Source organism: Mobula birostris, chromosome 6, assembly GCF_030028105.1.
Source record: "Mobula birostris isolate sMobBir1 chromosome 6, sMobBir1.hap1, whole genome shotgun sequence".
NCBI classification, from domain to species: Eukaryota; Metazoa; Chordata; class Chondrichthyes; order Myliobatiformes; family Myliobatidae; genus Mobula; species Mobula birostris.
Window position 1 is genome coordinate 53818962 of NC_092375.1, and position 15697 is coordinate 53834658.

The window sequence follows — 15697 nt, forward strand, 5'->3', positions numbered from 1 at the left end:
GAATTTGCGGGAGACTTCCGGGAGAGGTGGGATGTCTGCAATAGAATAGCTCCTTAGCAGCTGGCCAGCTGGTTTAAATAACATTAGCTATGCTAATGAACGAATGACATCTGTTAAACTCACCTCAACAAGTCTTTTACAGTCTTAACCCACCATGGGCAACAGAAAAGTCACTGTTGCAAACAGTGCAGCGAGCAACACTGTCATTACTTTGACCCCTATTAGGCAGGGGTACACTTTAGTGTAGTCTGGGGTGACGTATGTTTTATATTTTCTTTGGAACACTCTGCCATGGCGTGCTGTCACTCGCGCTCTCTCTCTGTCTCTCTTGTGGTCGCTCGTGCGCTCTCAAATGCTCTGGCTTGCTTTTGCTCTCGCTCGCGTGCTCTCGCTTGCTTTCTCTCGCTCGCTTGCTTGCTCTCGCTCTCTCCATTCATCCTACCATTCTCCATCGAGAACCACTTTTCCTGGTTAGAGCATTGAGCTTGCATCTTGAATATCTTGTTAGTTCATTTGTTATACTGAGTTCCACTGTTTCCATAATTCCAGTTGTGGGTTCTTGATACTTTTGTCTCTTTTACACCTTCCCGTGCTGCCTTTTTTTGTAATATCATCCATCAATGCATTTCCATGGTTTTCAATTGTTGTCATTTTAGAGTGGCTTTTACATTTTAATACACCAACTTCTGACGGCAATTGTATCGCATCCATAAGTTCTTGTACTAGTTGGCCATTCTTGATTGGGATTCCTACAGCTGTAAGAAATTCTTTGTCTCATAAGTTTCCAAAATCATGAACAACTTCTAAAGCATATGGAAAATCAGTGGGCGACTTCCTGCTGGACCCCTCATACCCCATCCATTAGTTATTTATTTATATACACACATTCTTTTTCTCTCTCTCCTTTTTCTCCCTCTGTCCGTCTCACTATGCCCCTTGCCCATACTCTGGGCTTCCCCCCTCCCCCTTTCTTTCTCCCTAAGCCTCCTGTCCCATGATCCTCTCATATCCCTGTTGCCAATCAACTGTCCAGCTCTTGGCTCCATCCCTCCCCCTCCTGTCTTCTCCTATCATTTTGGATCTCCCCCTCCCACTTTCAAATCTCTTACTAGCTCTTCTTTCAGTTAGTCCTGACGAAGGGTCTTGGTCCGAAATGTCGACTGTACCTCTTCCTAGAGAAATTCCCAGGACCCAGGTTATTGAGAGAGGCAAGAGGTAAGATTGCTGGGGCCTTGACTGATATCTTCCTGTCCTCTCTAGCCAATATGGAAGTTATAGATCTGGGTTGTAGTTCCACTTCAATGGTAGGAATGTTACACAGGTTGATAGAGCGAGTTCAGGAGTTGGGAAGTTGTGTTGAATCTTTATATAGACCACATCTAGAGTATTGCATTCAGTTCCAGTTGCCCCTCTATAGGAATGATGTTGAGGCTTTGGAGAGGATACAGATGAGCTTTAGCAGGATGCTGCTTGAATTGGATTACATTGCTATAGGAGATGTTGGACAAAATTGCGATGTTTTCTCTGGAATGGTGGAGGCTGAGGAGAGATCTTATAGAGGTTTATAGGATTATGAGAGGCGTAACTATGAGCGGCCAGTGTATTGTTCACAGGGTTGAAATGTCTCATACTAGAGGGCATGTATTTAATGTGAGAAGGGGGTAAGTTCAGAGGGGATACGCGGGGCTAGTGCTTTTACACAGAGACTGGAGGGTGCTTGGAGTGCACTGCTTGGGGTGATAGTGGAGCCAAGTACAATCATGGCATCCAAGAGGCTCTTATATAGTTGAATGAATGTGCAGGAATTGGAAAAATATGGCATTGTGTAACTTGGATAATTAATATGGAGATTTACCAGTAAATTAATTAAAAAATCATTCTTACTGGAAATCTGAAACAAAAACATAAATGCTGAGTATGTTCATTAGGTCAGGCAGTGACAGTGTTTTGTTTCTCTTTCCACTGATGCAACCTGATTTGCTGAGAATGCATACGGGTGTATTTTGCATTTGCCAACCTAGGTTGAAAGGGCTTGGTCATTAATGCCCAAACTAAAATTTAATTTACGTTTTCTTCATACTTTAAACTTTAGTCATTTTTTTTTTGCATGAAGTAGCATAGAGTTTGTTATTTCTAATTTTGAAAGTGCTTTCTTGTAAATGAGTTGATGTAAGCTCTCTTTATTCTGTTGCAGATACTGATTTCTAGTTGGTTTATCTGCAGCTGAAGTCTGATCCTCCAGTATTTCAGAGGAGAAATGTTTAGTTTCCTGGCTAATTGTTGCTGCTGGCTGAAAGGTTGGCGAGAACCTGTCAGGTATGATTTTAAATTTGCTTTGACTGAACTTCTTGTCAACAACGCTACATGATTGATCTGTGTACAATTGGATTGGAAAAGCAACTTCTCCTGAATGACAAGCTTCATTCTAATAAAGTCAAGGATATTTCCAAAATAAACTCCCCTCAAAAATGCAGTTTTTTTCAACAAGTTGCACAGCAATAATTCCTATCTGTATGTCCGACAGCAACATAAATTATACTATCAAAGGATGGGAATTCCCCATTTCTAACATTAAATATTTACCTAATATTCTAGTTGTGCTTCAGTGTCTTTAGCGCTCTCAGTTATTTGTTATCAGTGTAAGTTTGCTTGTGATTAATCTATTAATGTTGCTTAGATGTCTATGTGGTTAAAAACAAGTGGGTATGAATGGGGAAAGGTAATTGTTCACCTCAAAATTAATATTAGCGTTAGGCACATAAGATACAAAAAGAGGGTACCATGAATGCTGACAATAGAATAATTTGTTTTCAATCATCATTTTCGTTTAACACGTAAATTATTTTTTATGCATGGAAGAACTGGGTTATGAGCACAGTGAGTAAATTTTTCTGTGGATTGAATGCTACAATTTGTTTCTCTTTCTTGTCTCCAGCGAAATTGGACATTCTCCCACATCTGTACTAACCTGGTGCAGATGCAAGTCTTCAACTGTCTTGGTTCACCTTGTCCTAATACTTTAGTATTTCCATCCCCCATCAAAAAGGTGTTAAGTCTCCACATTTTCTCTTTCAGCTCCTCCCACTTTCTCCAAACTCGGGGTGTAGCCCTCAGGGCCGTATTTAGTGGGGCCGGGGCCCCTGGGCTGGAGGCCCTGATGGGCCCCTGCCGACACCGTAAAATGCTACTGTACCAAGCAAAAAAAACGCAAGAACAAGAGCAAAGGTCGTACTGGTCTAAATATCAAAGCTGATCCTGCATTTCTAAATTTCTGTATGTGCGCCTTCAAAGACGGGTCAAACTCACTTATTACCTCTAGAATGCCCATGTAGTTGCCGTTACAGGCCTGCCAAATATGCCACTGGAACCTTCGATAGCCAGTCCCCTCTCGATCAAAAACTTCACAAACAACACCTCTCTTCTCAATACGTCGGTCCAGTAGACACACTCTGACTCGAACTGTTTTTGCAGTTCTGTATCTATTCTTCCGCTGTCAGACGCTAGTGTAACATAGGTCAGTATTGTTTTCCTGGGTGTTCGCTATTTTCATGCTCTCCTATGCGCTCAGCGGCATGTTTCCAGTCGCTAAAGCCAGTTTCGAAGATGGACTGACAGTTACCATCACTGAAGATGCAGCATGCAAAACAAAACACACAGCCAGTGGAAGGGGAATAGAAGAGCCATTGCCTTGAAATGTACTCACCATTTACCAGCTTCTGAAAGTGAAATTTGGAGAAAAAACCTCTCTGCTGTTTGTCTACTCATTCCGAAGCTTTGATATCCACATCATTATTCTGGCAGGACTCCGGGCCTTTCTGAGCCCAGTACACTCGGACTGGATCATCTAACGTTTCCTCTCCCCAGCAGGCAGGATCAGTGCTGTAAGGATCCTCAGTAGTGGTAACGTTAACATTAATGGTTAATGTTAATTAAAGGTTAATGACTTGGTTGTTCGGAGGCCTCTGTGGTCGGGAATCCCAAAGTCATGCTCTCTGCCTCTTCAACGTTAGCTGCTGACTGTGGCAAGGACGGTGGTCCTGTGCTAACGCTGGTGCTAACGCTAGCTGTTGAACAAGTCTCCATTTGTCCACCGGTCTCAGACTGTGTCAAGAGCGATGGTACTGCTGTATCATCGAGAACAGGTTAAAAAAATTCAGTCAATTTCAGTGTCTTTTTTAATGCTTCTTTGTCACAGTCCTCTTTTTCTTGTTTCTTTTTTCTTTTCTGTTCTCCACTCTCGTATTTTTTTTTTGTTCGCCATGATGATAGCTACCTATTTTGGGCCCCTCTGCAGCTCTGGCCCCTGGGCTGCAGCACGGCCTAGCCCTGCCTAAAGTCCGGCCCTGGTAGCCATGGGCACCCAGATGGGCCCCAGCTATGCCTGCCTTTTCATTGGCTATGTCCATTTTCCAACCCTTCCCTGGTAATGTTCCCAAATGCTTTCTGCTCTACATTGATGACTGCATTGGTGCTGCTTCATGCACCCATGCTGAGCTCATCAATTTCATCAACTTTGCCTCCAGCTTCCACCCTGCCATTAAATTCACTTGGTCCAGCTTCTTGATTCATCCCTCCTCCCCCACCCACCTGGCTTCACCTATCACCTTCTTCCTTCCTCTCCCTCCGCCATCTTAGCATTTTCCAGTCCTGATGAAGGGTCTCAACCCAAAACTTTGACTATTGATTCACTTCTACAGATGCTGCTTGACCTGCTGAATTTCTCCAGCATTTTTTATGTGTTACTTTAGTGCTGATTTGATCTCATTCAGTGAATTGCTGACACTCTGCCTCTGGTATGTCCAAACAGCCTTTGACAGAAGATAAGACTTCATCAGTTTTGTCTCGTCGAAGTCTGTAAGAGTTTTTATGCTTGTTTGGTCATCAAAGGTATTTAAAAATAATTAATCATTTTAATGATTTAAAGAAATTAATTAAAAAATACATTTTATTTGCAGAATAGGAATCTCCATTCAGATTCATGGGTATTTCTATCTTATAACAGGTTGAGTAAATTTCACCCACTGTAATGCTGGGAGAAATTTGCCTACAACTCTAATTTATTTATAGTTAAATAAGAGCTATTCAACTTAATTTCTTTTTGTTGGCTCCCTTGTAATTCAAAATCTGTCAACGCTTGATATATCTGCAGTTTACCAGTTGTATAAATAATATCCAGCCTCCTACACGGTAGTTACCTTCGTGGTAAAGATAGTTCTATAAATGAAAATCATTTATAACTAAGCAGGCTACTTTCTGATAACCTTGTTTCAAAGGGAAATTTTCCATGTTAGATATAAGTCAACTGGGTGAGCCACTGGAAATTGGCTTCTGCAGATTAATCTGTCGGTGCCATTTACCTTTTGACTTTTTGTGGATGGCGGTTCACTGAAGTTCATTTCACTTGTTCAACATCTGCCATGTGTTAGGACTTCCACAATGCTGGTAGATTATCATGACAGGAAAACGGAGTCACTGTTTGAATACTCTATTAGTAATACTTGAATGGAGTATTCAGTAAGTTTTCTGCTTGTGTGAAGTAATATGAATGTTGGAATTTGTTACTTAGCAATACTTGTGCAGTTCTGTTTTTGTTGAATATTGCAGAGACAGAGTTTAATTGCATCTTGGAAGTACTAACTCATGAATCCCTCTTGGGGTGAAAAGTAATTTAAAATAGAAACATGCACTAGCACATACACACATGATATTACCGTATAACAAATGAAACATAGGAGAACTGAATCTGCCACCAGTATAGATGATAAGCTAATGATCAAGTATTGTTCAAAAGTAATGCAGCACATTTATTCTACAGGAAGGTTACTCTACTAATAGTGGGATTGGATAATGCTGGAAAAACTGCAACTATAAAAGGGATTCAAGGAGGTAAGCAATCTCTGGAAAGACATTACGTTTTTACTCTAATTCTCTTCTAGTTGTAGGATTCAAAACACTAAGTTTAACTCAATTTTATCTAATAGGTTCAAAGGTCAAGTTTGATATCAGAGAAATGTATATAATATACATCCTGAAATGCTTTTTCTTTGCAAAACATCCACGAAAACAGAGAAGTGCCCCAAAGAATGAACGACAGTTAAGTGTGAGAAGCCCAAAGTCCACCCCCGAGCTCTCCCGCATGTAAGTGGCAGTGAGCAACGATCCCCCTCCCCCAAACAGCAAAAATAAATTCTCATCGGTACAATCACCGAACCTAAGCGTGTGCAAAGCAATAGCAAAGACACAGACCAAAGTTACCCCAAAAGCTTTGCATTTCATCCGAATTCGACAACCCACAGGTTCTCTCTCTCCCTGGCAAGGGAGAGGGAGGTGTCCCCCATTTTCACGGCAAGCGGGAGACATAACAACAACCCGCTCGCTTACAATCTTAAGAGTCCATTTCGTCGCTTTTTTCGAGCTTTGTGTCCAAAGATGGCAAAGACCTTGGGTCTTCGGGCCCACGGTGAAAGATTTTCTGGCCTCCCCGACGACACACGAGTCTTCGGCTGTGACACTGACCCTCAATCCACCCGTCTCCAGAGCCCCAAGATCTTGGGCTTTCAAACACGATTCAGATTCTCAGGCCAAACTCTTGGCATGTCGAATAGCGGCCAGTCGTGGAACCCCGAGAACGGGTCCCATTCCCGCAAAGAACCGAAGCCTGCGTGTAACTCCAGGTCAGGTTCTTCAAAAGAACCCTGAAAGGAAAAATAAAGATATTAAAGGTAGAAAAGTAGAAATAGAGCTGTTTCCAAAGATGCAAGCAAAGGAGTCGCCATTAAGCGCCATCATTCCTCCTAAGCTCCACCCCAATTCCTCTTGCTATACTCTGAACTTAGTTTTAATCACTTGATCATTTAACTATGCTGTAGTTACAACTGGAAAGCTGGAAAGAAAAAGAAGCAGAGGCAAACGGAGAATGAAAATGATAGATGGAATAATATCGTGGTTAGTAACAGGGGAGGCAACAACTACCATTCGGAGGGTTAGGGACCGTAATGGATGGAGAGACATGATCGCCCACGTCGAACAGCAAGGCACCTGAATTATTGTAGAAGCATTAGTTTCAGCTAAGGATGCTTTGTACTTGCATAGAAGAAAGCATGTCTGATAAATCTAATAGATTATGGGAAATCATCATCAAGATTATTATTCAGTGACCCTATGTATCATAGACTTTTAATTTGGTGGCCAATACGTTATAATGGAATCTTGCAGTCTGACTTTTTTTTTGAATGTAGCTACTGCCATAGAATTGTATCTTTTAATGTACATTGAAAATAATCAAGAGTATTGAAGAGGGAACTATGAAAATAAAACTTGTACAGTCATTGTGGAATTTTATTTCACGATTATTCTCAAGAGCAAGTTATGGATTGATGCCAAAAAACCTGTAAATGTGCTGTCTCCTGAGCCTATTTCAAAGTTATTTGGATTCAGCAGTATGTCTGAAATGAATATAAATGCTATAATTTCCTATACTTCAAAGTGGTCCTTAAATTAAATATCAAATGCTTATATGAGTTATTATATGCAAGTTAACCTTTAGGGAATCTTTCACAAGGATTTCCAAGTCCCTCTGCACTTTACTCATTCTACATTATATTCCATCTGCCACTTCTTTGCCCAATCCCCCAATACAAGTCCTTTTGCAAACACTCTGCTTCCTCAACATTACCTGCCTTTCCACCTATCTTTGTATCATCTGCAAACTTAGCCACAAAGCCATCAATTCCTTCGTCCAGGTTATTGACATACAGTGTGAAAAGAAGAGGTCCCAACACTGACCCCTGTGGCACATCACTCGTCACTGGCAGCCAACCAGAAAAGGCCCCCTTTATTCCCACTCCGCCTTTTGTCTCTCAGTCAATCTTTTATCTATTTTCTGTAATACCTTGGGTTCTTGCTTTGTTCAACAACTTCATGTGACACCTTGTCAAAGGCCTTTTAAAAATCAAACTACACAACATCCATCTATTCACCTTTGTCTATCCTGCCTGTTATTTCCTCAAAGAATTCCAACAGCTTTGTCAGGCAAGATTTCCCCTTTAGAAAATCATGCTGACTTTGGCCTGTTTTATCATGTGCCTCCAAATACCATGAAATATCTTAATAAACTCCAGCATCTTTCCAACCACTGAAGGCAGTCTATACGGCTTACAATTTCCTTTCTTCTACCTCCCTCCCTTCTTGAAGAATGGAATGACATATGCAATTTTCCAGTCTTTAGGAACCCGCACAATGTCATTTTGCAATTGTGATCACTATTGATTTTTCTAACATGACAATACACAGGGCATTAAGTCTTTTCTGATTTTGTAGGGTAGAGCTTTTAAATTGGCTGCATGTTTTGATGGTTGGGGTTTAGTTAAATATACACCACAGATTATCTGCCATCGTGTTTGCAGTGTTAATTGGCAGTTTGCACTTTTTAGGGCTTGAGTTATCAGATGACCTATTCCTTCCTTTAGATAAGTGTACACGTTTTAAAGTGGAATTTCAGATACTGTACATATATATCATATAATCATATTTGTCACAAATCTCCACATAATATTTATCGGAGGTATACACTTATAGAAAGAAGAGGAAAGAAAGAACAATCGAAAGAAGAAAACTATGTACAGAGTAGGGAGTGATTTTTTTTACAACATATTCATTGATTGTGAGAATAAAATCAGGCCTGTGAGGTGTTATGTAGTTAAACCATTTTTTCCAGTATGAATAAAATTGTTCCAATTTATAATTAACAGATGTTGTTATCTTCTCCATTTTGTAAATGTCCATTGTAATTTCCATCCATACATTTAAAATTGGGCTCTCTTGAGATAACCATTTCCTGGTAAGGGTCTTTTTACCAGCCACCAGCAGTACATTCATTAAATATTTATATTTATCTCTTTTCAACCATTCTTGAGGTATATACCCAAAATATATGGTCTTACTGTCTAAGTGTATTTATCTGTTAGTATATCATTGAAATTTGCAGAATATAACTTAATCGATCCGAACAAATAAGAACCAAGAGAAGTGAATAATGTAACAAAAGGTAATGAAAGTGTGGTTCCAAGGCTGGAGTCTCTAGATGACCCTGGGTTGGGCTAGAAGAAAAGTCTAGCCGTGGGGTATAGCCCCTCCTACCTGTGGGTTGAGGGCCCCTGTTGCAGTACCTATAAAAGTAAGTAAAAAAAAAACTCTGTCCATTACACAGAAATGATTTCCCTGTGTATTCCTCCCATGTATATATTCTAATTTAGGTGGGGTAAAAGGAATGAATAAATGAATTTTTTAAAAAATTGAGTAATATAAAATCCACATTATAACACGTATTTCTCGAGACAGGTATATCACAGTCTATTTTTGCTTCCGTTCAGTTTATCAGCACTTTTAAAGTTAGCCAAACCTTATGGCTCTTCTGGAGGAGGTGAGAGCTGCCCTCAGAACTGACCATCTTTTCCTAAAATCCTCCTCGCGTTCTGCTCCCGTCCCCTGCTTTCTAGGTTCTCTTACTATTTCCCAAGCAGCTCGGGACAACTGCTCAGCCAGAGTTTCTCTTGGTTTGAACATGCTAATGGGCAGTCCTCTGTTGTTCATGTCTGTAGTCGCCTCCTCCACCTTCTGGTCCAGATGCATCCCTTCTTGGTAAAATACCCTCAGTTTAGCAGGGTAGGGGATTTGGAATTTAATCTTTTCTTGCTTTAATATCCGTTTCGCTTTGGAATATTCCTTCCATTTCTGTAGGATTGCTGGGAGATAATCATGATCGAAGTATATTAACTTCCCGTTCCAAAGCATCTTCTTCTTACCCCAGGCCCTTCGTAGAATCTCCGCCTTGCTCTTGAATCGAAGGAATTTAAGTACTATGGAGTGCGGTTTACCTTCTTTGTCTCCGGGAGGCCACTGGACAAACGAATGATGCGCCCTTTCAATTTCAGTCTCCATAGTCTGAGGAATTTCCAGCGCTTCCCGCAACAGCTTGTCTACAAAGTCCGTCATCGACAATCCCTCCGCTCCTTCGGGAACATTATAAATCCTGATACTTTTCCGTCGCGATCTTCCCTCCTGGTCAAGCAATTTACTTTCCTGTTGATTTAATATTTTTATCATCTTAATTAGTATCTGTTCCATGTCTTGCACGAGATCTTCCAGCTTCTCAATTCGAGTCTCTGCCACCGCTATTTTTTGATTGACGTTGGCGAGCTCTGACTTTATATCATTGAGTTGCTGCTTTATATCTTTTTGGACTTCCCTTATCTCTTCCAGAATCTTTATCATATTTGCAGCTTCACCCGCACGAAGCCCAGCGTCAGCTTCGCCGCCACACGCACGTGTAGGAGAGCCACGCGTTGTACCTCTCTCTTGCATAGGCTCCGCAGTGGTGCTTTTTTTCATCTCGATTCTTTCTCCCCATTCTTGGCCCCCTTATCAATTCTGATATTTTCAAAAGATCTTATACTTGATAGACTAACTGGGCAAAATATGCGTTTTTCCGGAGGAGCTGTTGATTTAAGCTGCCATTCTGAACGATGACGTCACCGGAACCTATTGTGGTGTTTCTAAGCCCTGTACCTTTTTCTTGCTGGCTCTTGGAGAACATGATGTAAGGGTATATTTTAAAATCTAGTAATCATGTTTTCCTTATTTTCTGCTTAACATAGTATAACGGACAATAAACTGCAGTTCTTCTACACTGGGAAGACTAAATTCAGATTGGATTATGAGACACATCTTTTTGGTCTGTAGTTAGACTCTGAACCTGCCCTGTTAATTTTCTATTTCATGACGTTTGCCTTTGGCTTCCTGTACTACTGTAATGTTGTTCGTCCATCATTGACGCCGATGAGGACCTCGACACCATTATGATGGTGTCGAGACTAGCGTGTGATTTGGATTTAAATGAGGGAGAGTTGCGCAGTGTCAGCCTCACTCTATCTTCCCAATTCCCATCTGGATCCAGTGGCAAGACAGAGTCTAGATGGCTGGAGATGGGACTAGGCACAGTGGATGACGTCTTCTGTGTCTTGTCCTGCTCTACACGTTCCACAACGCTTGCAGAGACCGCCTTCTTGACTGTTGGACCTTCCATAGGTCTCATCCGCTCAATCCGCCGGAGTCTGTCTTCACATGCTGGGATAGACAACTCCCTATCCAGGTAAACCAGGTGAGGGTAGCCGACGGGTCTCAAAATGCTCTCAAACCCTCAAACTACTGTAATATTATGTCCAGCAGTTTGCATCTTTTTGTATAATGTCTTAAATATACCATAAAGATATAGGGGTGTTTATCAAAAGAAACAGGAAATTGACAATGAGCTACAGGTGAATTAGAGCAGATGACCCTACACTTGGTCAGATGGAGATTTTAAACAGCCTACCAAATATGGGAAGAGCTACAGAAGTATTGTGATAAAACAGTTGTCTAACAGAAAAGTTAGATGAACAGAGGAGATTTGGTGCCTGTACAACTGGTCCAGGTATGAGGTTGGATCTCCCCGGGCGCGGAGCCGATTTGAAGAGCTCGAGAGTGGCTTCAGGCTGAATGGCGAAATATGGGCCCAGATTGAGTCGCTAGATGGTGTGGTCTAGGCCTGGAGCCTTTCACTGCCACTGTGTCCTAGTGTGAGGTACAATTTGCTGTTTAGACAATTTAAACGCTGGCCCAGATCGGAGGCGAGAGTGGATTCTTGCTTGTTCTCTGTGATGGTCACTCCTTTCTCCTGGGTTCCAGAGCCTTTCACTATTCAGTCAATTGGTCAATTTAAACACCAGCCCAAATAGACTGGAAAGATAGGGTGTTGGCATCTGGGGTGATGGCCAATTTTGCTCACTGTCTGTGATGGTCACTCCTCTCCATAGCATTGAGGCTATGAAGACTGCCCTGGCTGCTGTGCTCTGTGCCTGCTAATATGTTTAACTGCTCAGCAAAGCTTTAGGTCGACTCCGGGTTACTCCATGGTTCAGCTCTGAGGACTCAGTTTTGGTTTGGAATATTGTTGTTTGCTTCAATTGTTTGCATGATTTGTGTGTTTTTTTTTCTTTCCCTTGCGCATTGGGTGTTGGTCTTTTTACTTCTTTAACTGAGTTCTTTCGGCTTTCTTGCTTTGTGGCTACCTGTGAGCAAGCAAATCTCAGGATTGTATAATTTATACATTGTTTGATAATAAATGTATTTGAACTTGATATGAAGAGGAGATTCTAGAGCTTTAGCAGTTGAAGGTATAGCTGCCATGGGTGAAGTGGAATGAAGTTTCTTGTGTGAGAAGCCATATATAGACATACTGAGGGAGAATGCTGAAGAAGTTACTGAAAAGAAGATGGATGCAATTATAGAAAGATTTGAAATGGTGATGAGGGTTTAAAAATGTATCTGTTGCTTAGGAATGGTATAGATCAGAGAATGCTGAGTGAATGGATTTGCTTTTGAGTTCAGATGTCCTCAGGTTATCTAATATACATAGAGAGATGCCGCCCTCCAAGTCCATGCCAACCATCAGCCACCCATTTCCAGGAGTCGTACATTAACCCAATTTTTAAAAAATTCTTCCTACATTCTCATCAACCTCTATACCCCAACCGATCCAGATTCCACCATCTACACATTTGGGGCAGTTTATGGTGCCAATTAATTTACCAACCCACGTGTCTTTGAGATGCTGTTCCCCACAGATGCTTCCTTTGCTTAAACATTTAAATGCTTTCTTGTTTTTTTATTTCATATTTCTGACATCTGTAGTTCTTAATTTTTTTTTGTTTTTTTTTTACAGAACCTCCATATTTTACAGATCCAACAGTGGGGTTTTCAAGAGTTGATATAAAACAGGGGAAATTCGAAGTCACCATTTATGACTTAGGTGGAGGGAGAAATATCAGATCTATCTGGAAGAACTATTATGCTGAATCCTTTGGCGTTATTTTCGTCGTGGACTCCAGTGATATTATTCGAATGGAAGAAGTTAAAAAAGCTGTGACCGACGTCATAAGGCATCCTGGGATTTCTGGAAAACCTGTGCTTGTGTAAGTGTCTCATCTGAATATAAAACAAAGCCTATCTCTTTGCGATGTTTACTTCCTCCAATTCCTGGAAAAGTAATAACACACAGTGCAGTATTATGTCTGATAGCAAGAAGCTGAATCTCTAGTAGCTAAACCTCTGGGCTCCTCTGCTTCTCCGGACTCAATTGTAAAATTTCCTGTTTTGCTGTAGTGCACAGAATGGAAATACTTGATCTTGGGCCATTATGATCAAGGCATTGGATTTATTATGTCAGCTTAACAAATTCAAACAAAGGAGAAAAGCAAACATTTCAATTATTATGTTGACAGCTAAGTTTTACAATGTAATATTTCATATTAACTGTACCGGGTCTTTCTTTTTTTTGTTAATTTTAAAATGGCTTCTTTTGTTACGTTATACTGGGGAATGCTGAGGAAGTCTCTAGCTAGACAGTTGCTTGGGTTATTAGAGATAGCAGGGTGCTATTAGCCAATGGGTGGTCATGTATCGTTTTGTTTTCGGATATAATGCTGTGTCATATGACTGTGGCCTTGAGTGTGGCCTCATCGCCATAGTAGAGGATTGACGTATCAGAATGGGAAGTGGAATTAAAATGGGTGGCCACTGGGCGATCCTGCTTCTTCTGGTGGACTGAGCATAGGTGCTCGGTGAAGTGGTCTCCCAATCTACGTTGGAGTTTTACCGATTATATATGCAGCCACACCAGGGGCACTGGGCACAGTATATGACCCCAAAAGACTCACAGGTGAAGTGTCGCCTCACCTGGAAGGACTGTTTGGTGCCCTAAATGGTAGTGATCCTTTGGTGTAGGGGCAGGTGTAGCACTTATACCCCTTGCATGCTCAGGTTGGAGGAATCAGTGGAGATATTCGCTGATCTTTCTTACAGGCTTCGATCAAAGTTTTCTGTTCTGCCTGTTGCACAGAGGTACTAGGAGCCATGCTTCCCGATGCCAGCATTCCAGTTTCAGAAACAACAAGGCAGGATGACACAACCGTGGTTAACAAGGGAAGTCAAAGCCAATGTAAAAGCAAAAGAGATGGCATATAATAGAGCAAAAAATAGTGGGAAGATAGTGGATTGGGAAGCTTTTGAAAATCTGCAGAAGGCAACTAAAAGTGCCATAAGGAGCAAAAAGATGAAATATGAAGGTACACTATCCAATAATGTCAAAGAGGATGCCAAATGTTTTAACATTAGTAAAAGAGGCAAGAGTAGATACTAGACTGCTGGAAAAAGATGCTGGAGATGTAATAAGTACTTTGCATCAGTGTTCACTGTGAGAAGACACTAGCAGTATGCCAGAAGTTTGAGAATGTCAGGGCAAAAGTGAGTGTGGTTGCTATTACTAGGAAGAAGGGGCTTGGGAAGCTGAAAGGTCGAAAGGTAGTTGAGTCATTTGGACCAGATGGACTACACCCGAGGGTTCTGAAAAATTTAGTTGAAGAGATTGTGGAGGCATTATTAATGATATTCCAAAAATCACTATATTCTGACATTGTTCTGGAGGACTGGAAAATTGCAAATGTCACCCCACTCTTCCAAGAAATGAGGGAGGCAGAAGAAAGGGAATTATAGGCCAGTTAGCCTGACGTCAGTGGTTGGGAGATGTTGGAGTTGATTGTTAAAGATGCTGTTTCAGGGTACATGGAGGCACACACTTACTCATCAGTGTACAGAATCAGATGATTGGAGTAACAATCAACAGCACACTGTCAGTCTCCATGTTCTGAGTTGAGACTGCCATCACATGTTTCTTGTTGACATACAGGGTAAATGTTTACCTGTATCAGGGATACAATGCAGATGCAGAACAGAATGTCACCTTTAAAGTTTGAAACACTGAGTTGCTCTTAACTAAGAGTCTGAGGACTTGCTGTCCTTCAGCAGACTTGAGTAGTTAAGCAATTGTTGATGGATCTGCCACTGACTTGTCAATGTATTGATTTACATTGGTTTCCTCTTCAGTCCTACGTGTCTTCACTCCTTTGGTCTTCATTGGAGCAAGCTGTGACATAGCTGTCAATGTTATTGTTCCATCACTGTCATTCTCCGTTGAGTTGGTCAGGGCTGCTATAGCGTTTTTGTCACGTCCATCCTGTAATTCCTCAGAGTTCAGGTGGTGTCACTGTCTCTGGAGTCTGTCTGATATTAGGTGTAATTCTCAAGAGTTTGGATGGTGGTGCTGTATGGGGAGACTCAATTGTTCAATGTGAGTTTTCATTCCTTGGACGGAGCTTCAGAAGCAGGTGTTTCCTCGGGCGGAGCACTAGCAGTAGCATCACTGGCAGGACCACCCACTTGAAGTCGTGGCTGCACTTTTTACATTTCATTTTATTTTGCTTCTGAACTCGGCAGAGTACACTTCAATTGAATTACTACGGAAGTAATTATTTATTGTTTCGTATTGTTCATAAATAGAAACTATTCTACATAATTCACAAACCACTTCATTAATTGTTGTTTTCACTTTAAGAGATGATGTCTGACATAATGATGTCAGTGTAAGGCAACTGCTTTTGGTTTTGTTTGTAATGGAAGTAAAGGGTTGCGGCTTTCAAGCTCATAAAATGACTCATGTTTTATTCACAAAATCCTACAAGTGTATTGCTACTTTGCTTGTTCAGTTAATGCACTGATTTGCTTTTTATGCTTTATAACTGTCTTTATCATGCTGTTTCTGTAG

At 41.1% G+C, this 15697-nt stretch overlaps 1 protein-coding gene across 1 annotated transcript in view; it reads left to right on the forward strand.

Annotated features, from left to right (window-relative positions):
- Positions 1–2257: 2257 nt before the first annotated feature.
- The window catches only part of LOC140198687 (ADP-ribosylation factor-like protein 13B), a 40509-nt gene continuing 27069 nt past the window's right edge, over positions 2258–15697 (forward strand). Inside the window, exons 1-3 of the mRNA XM_072259706.1 lie at positions 2258–2316; positions 5816–5886; positions 12761–13010. Of these exons, the coding sequence (XP_072115807.1) occupies positions 2258–2316; positions 5816–5886; positions 12761–13010 (380 nt within the window). The remainder of the gene's footprint in view (positions 2317–5815; positions 5887–12760; positions 13011–15697) is intronic.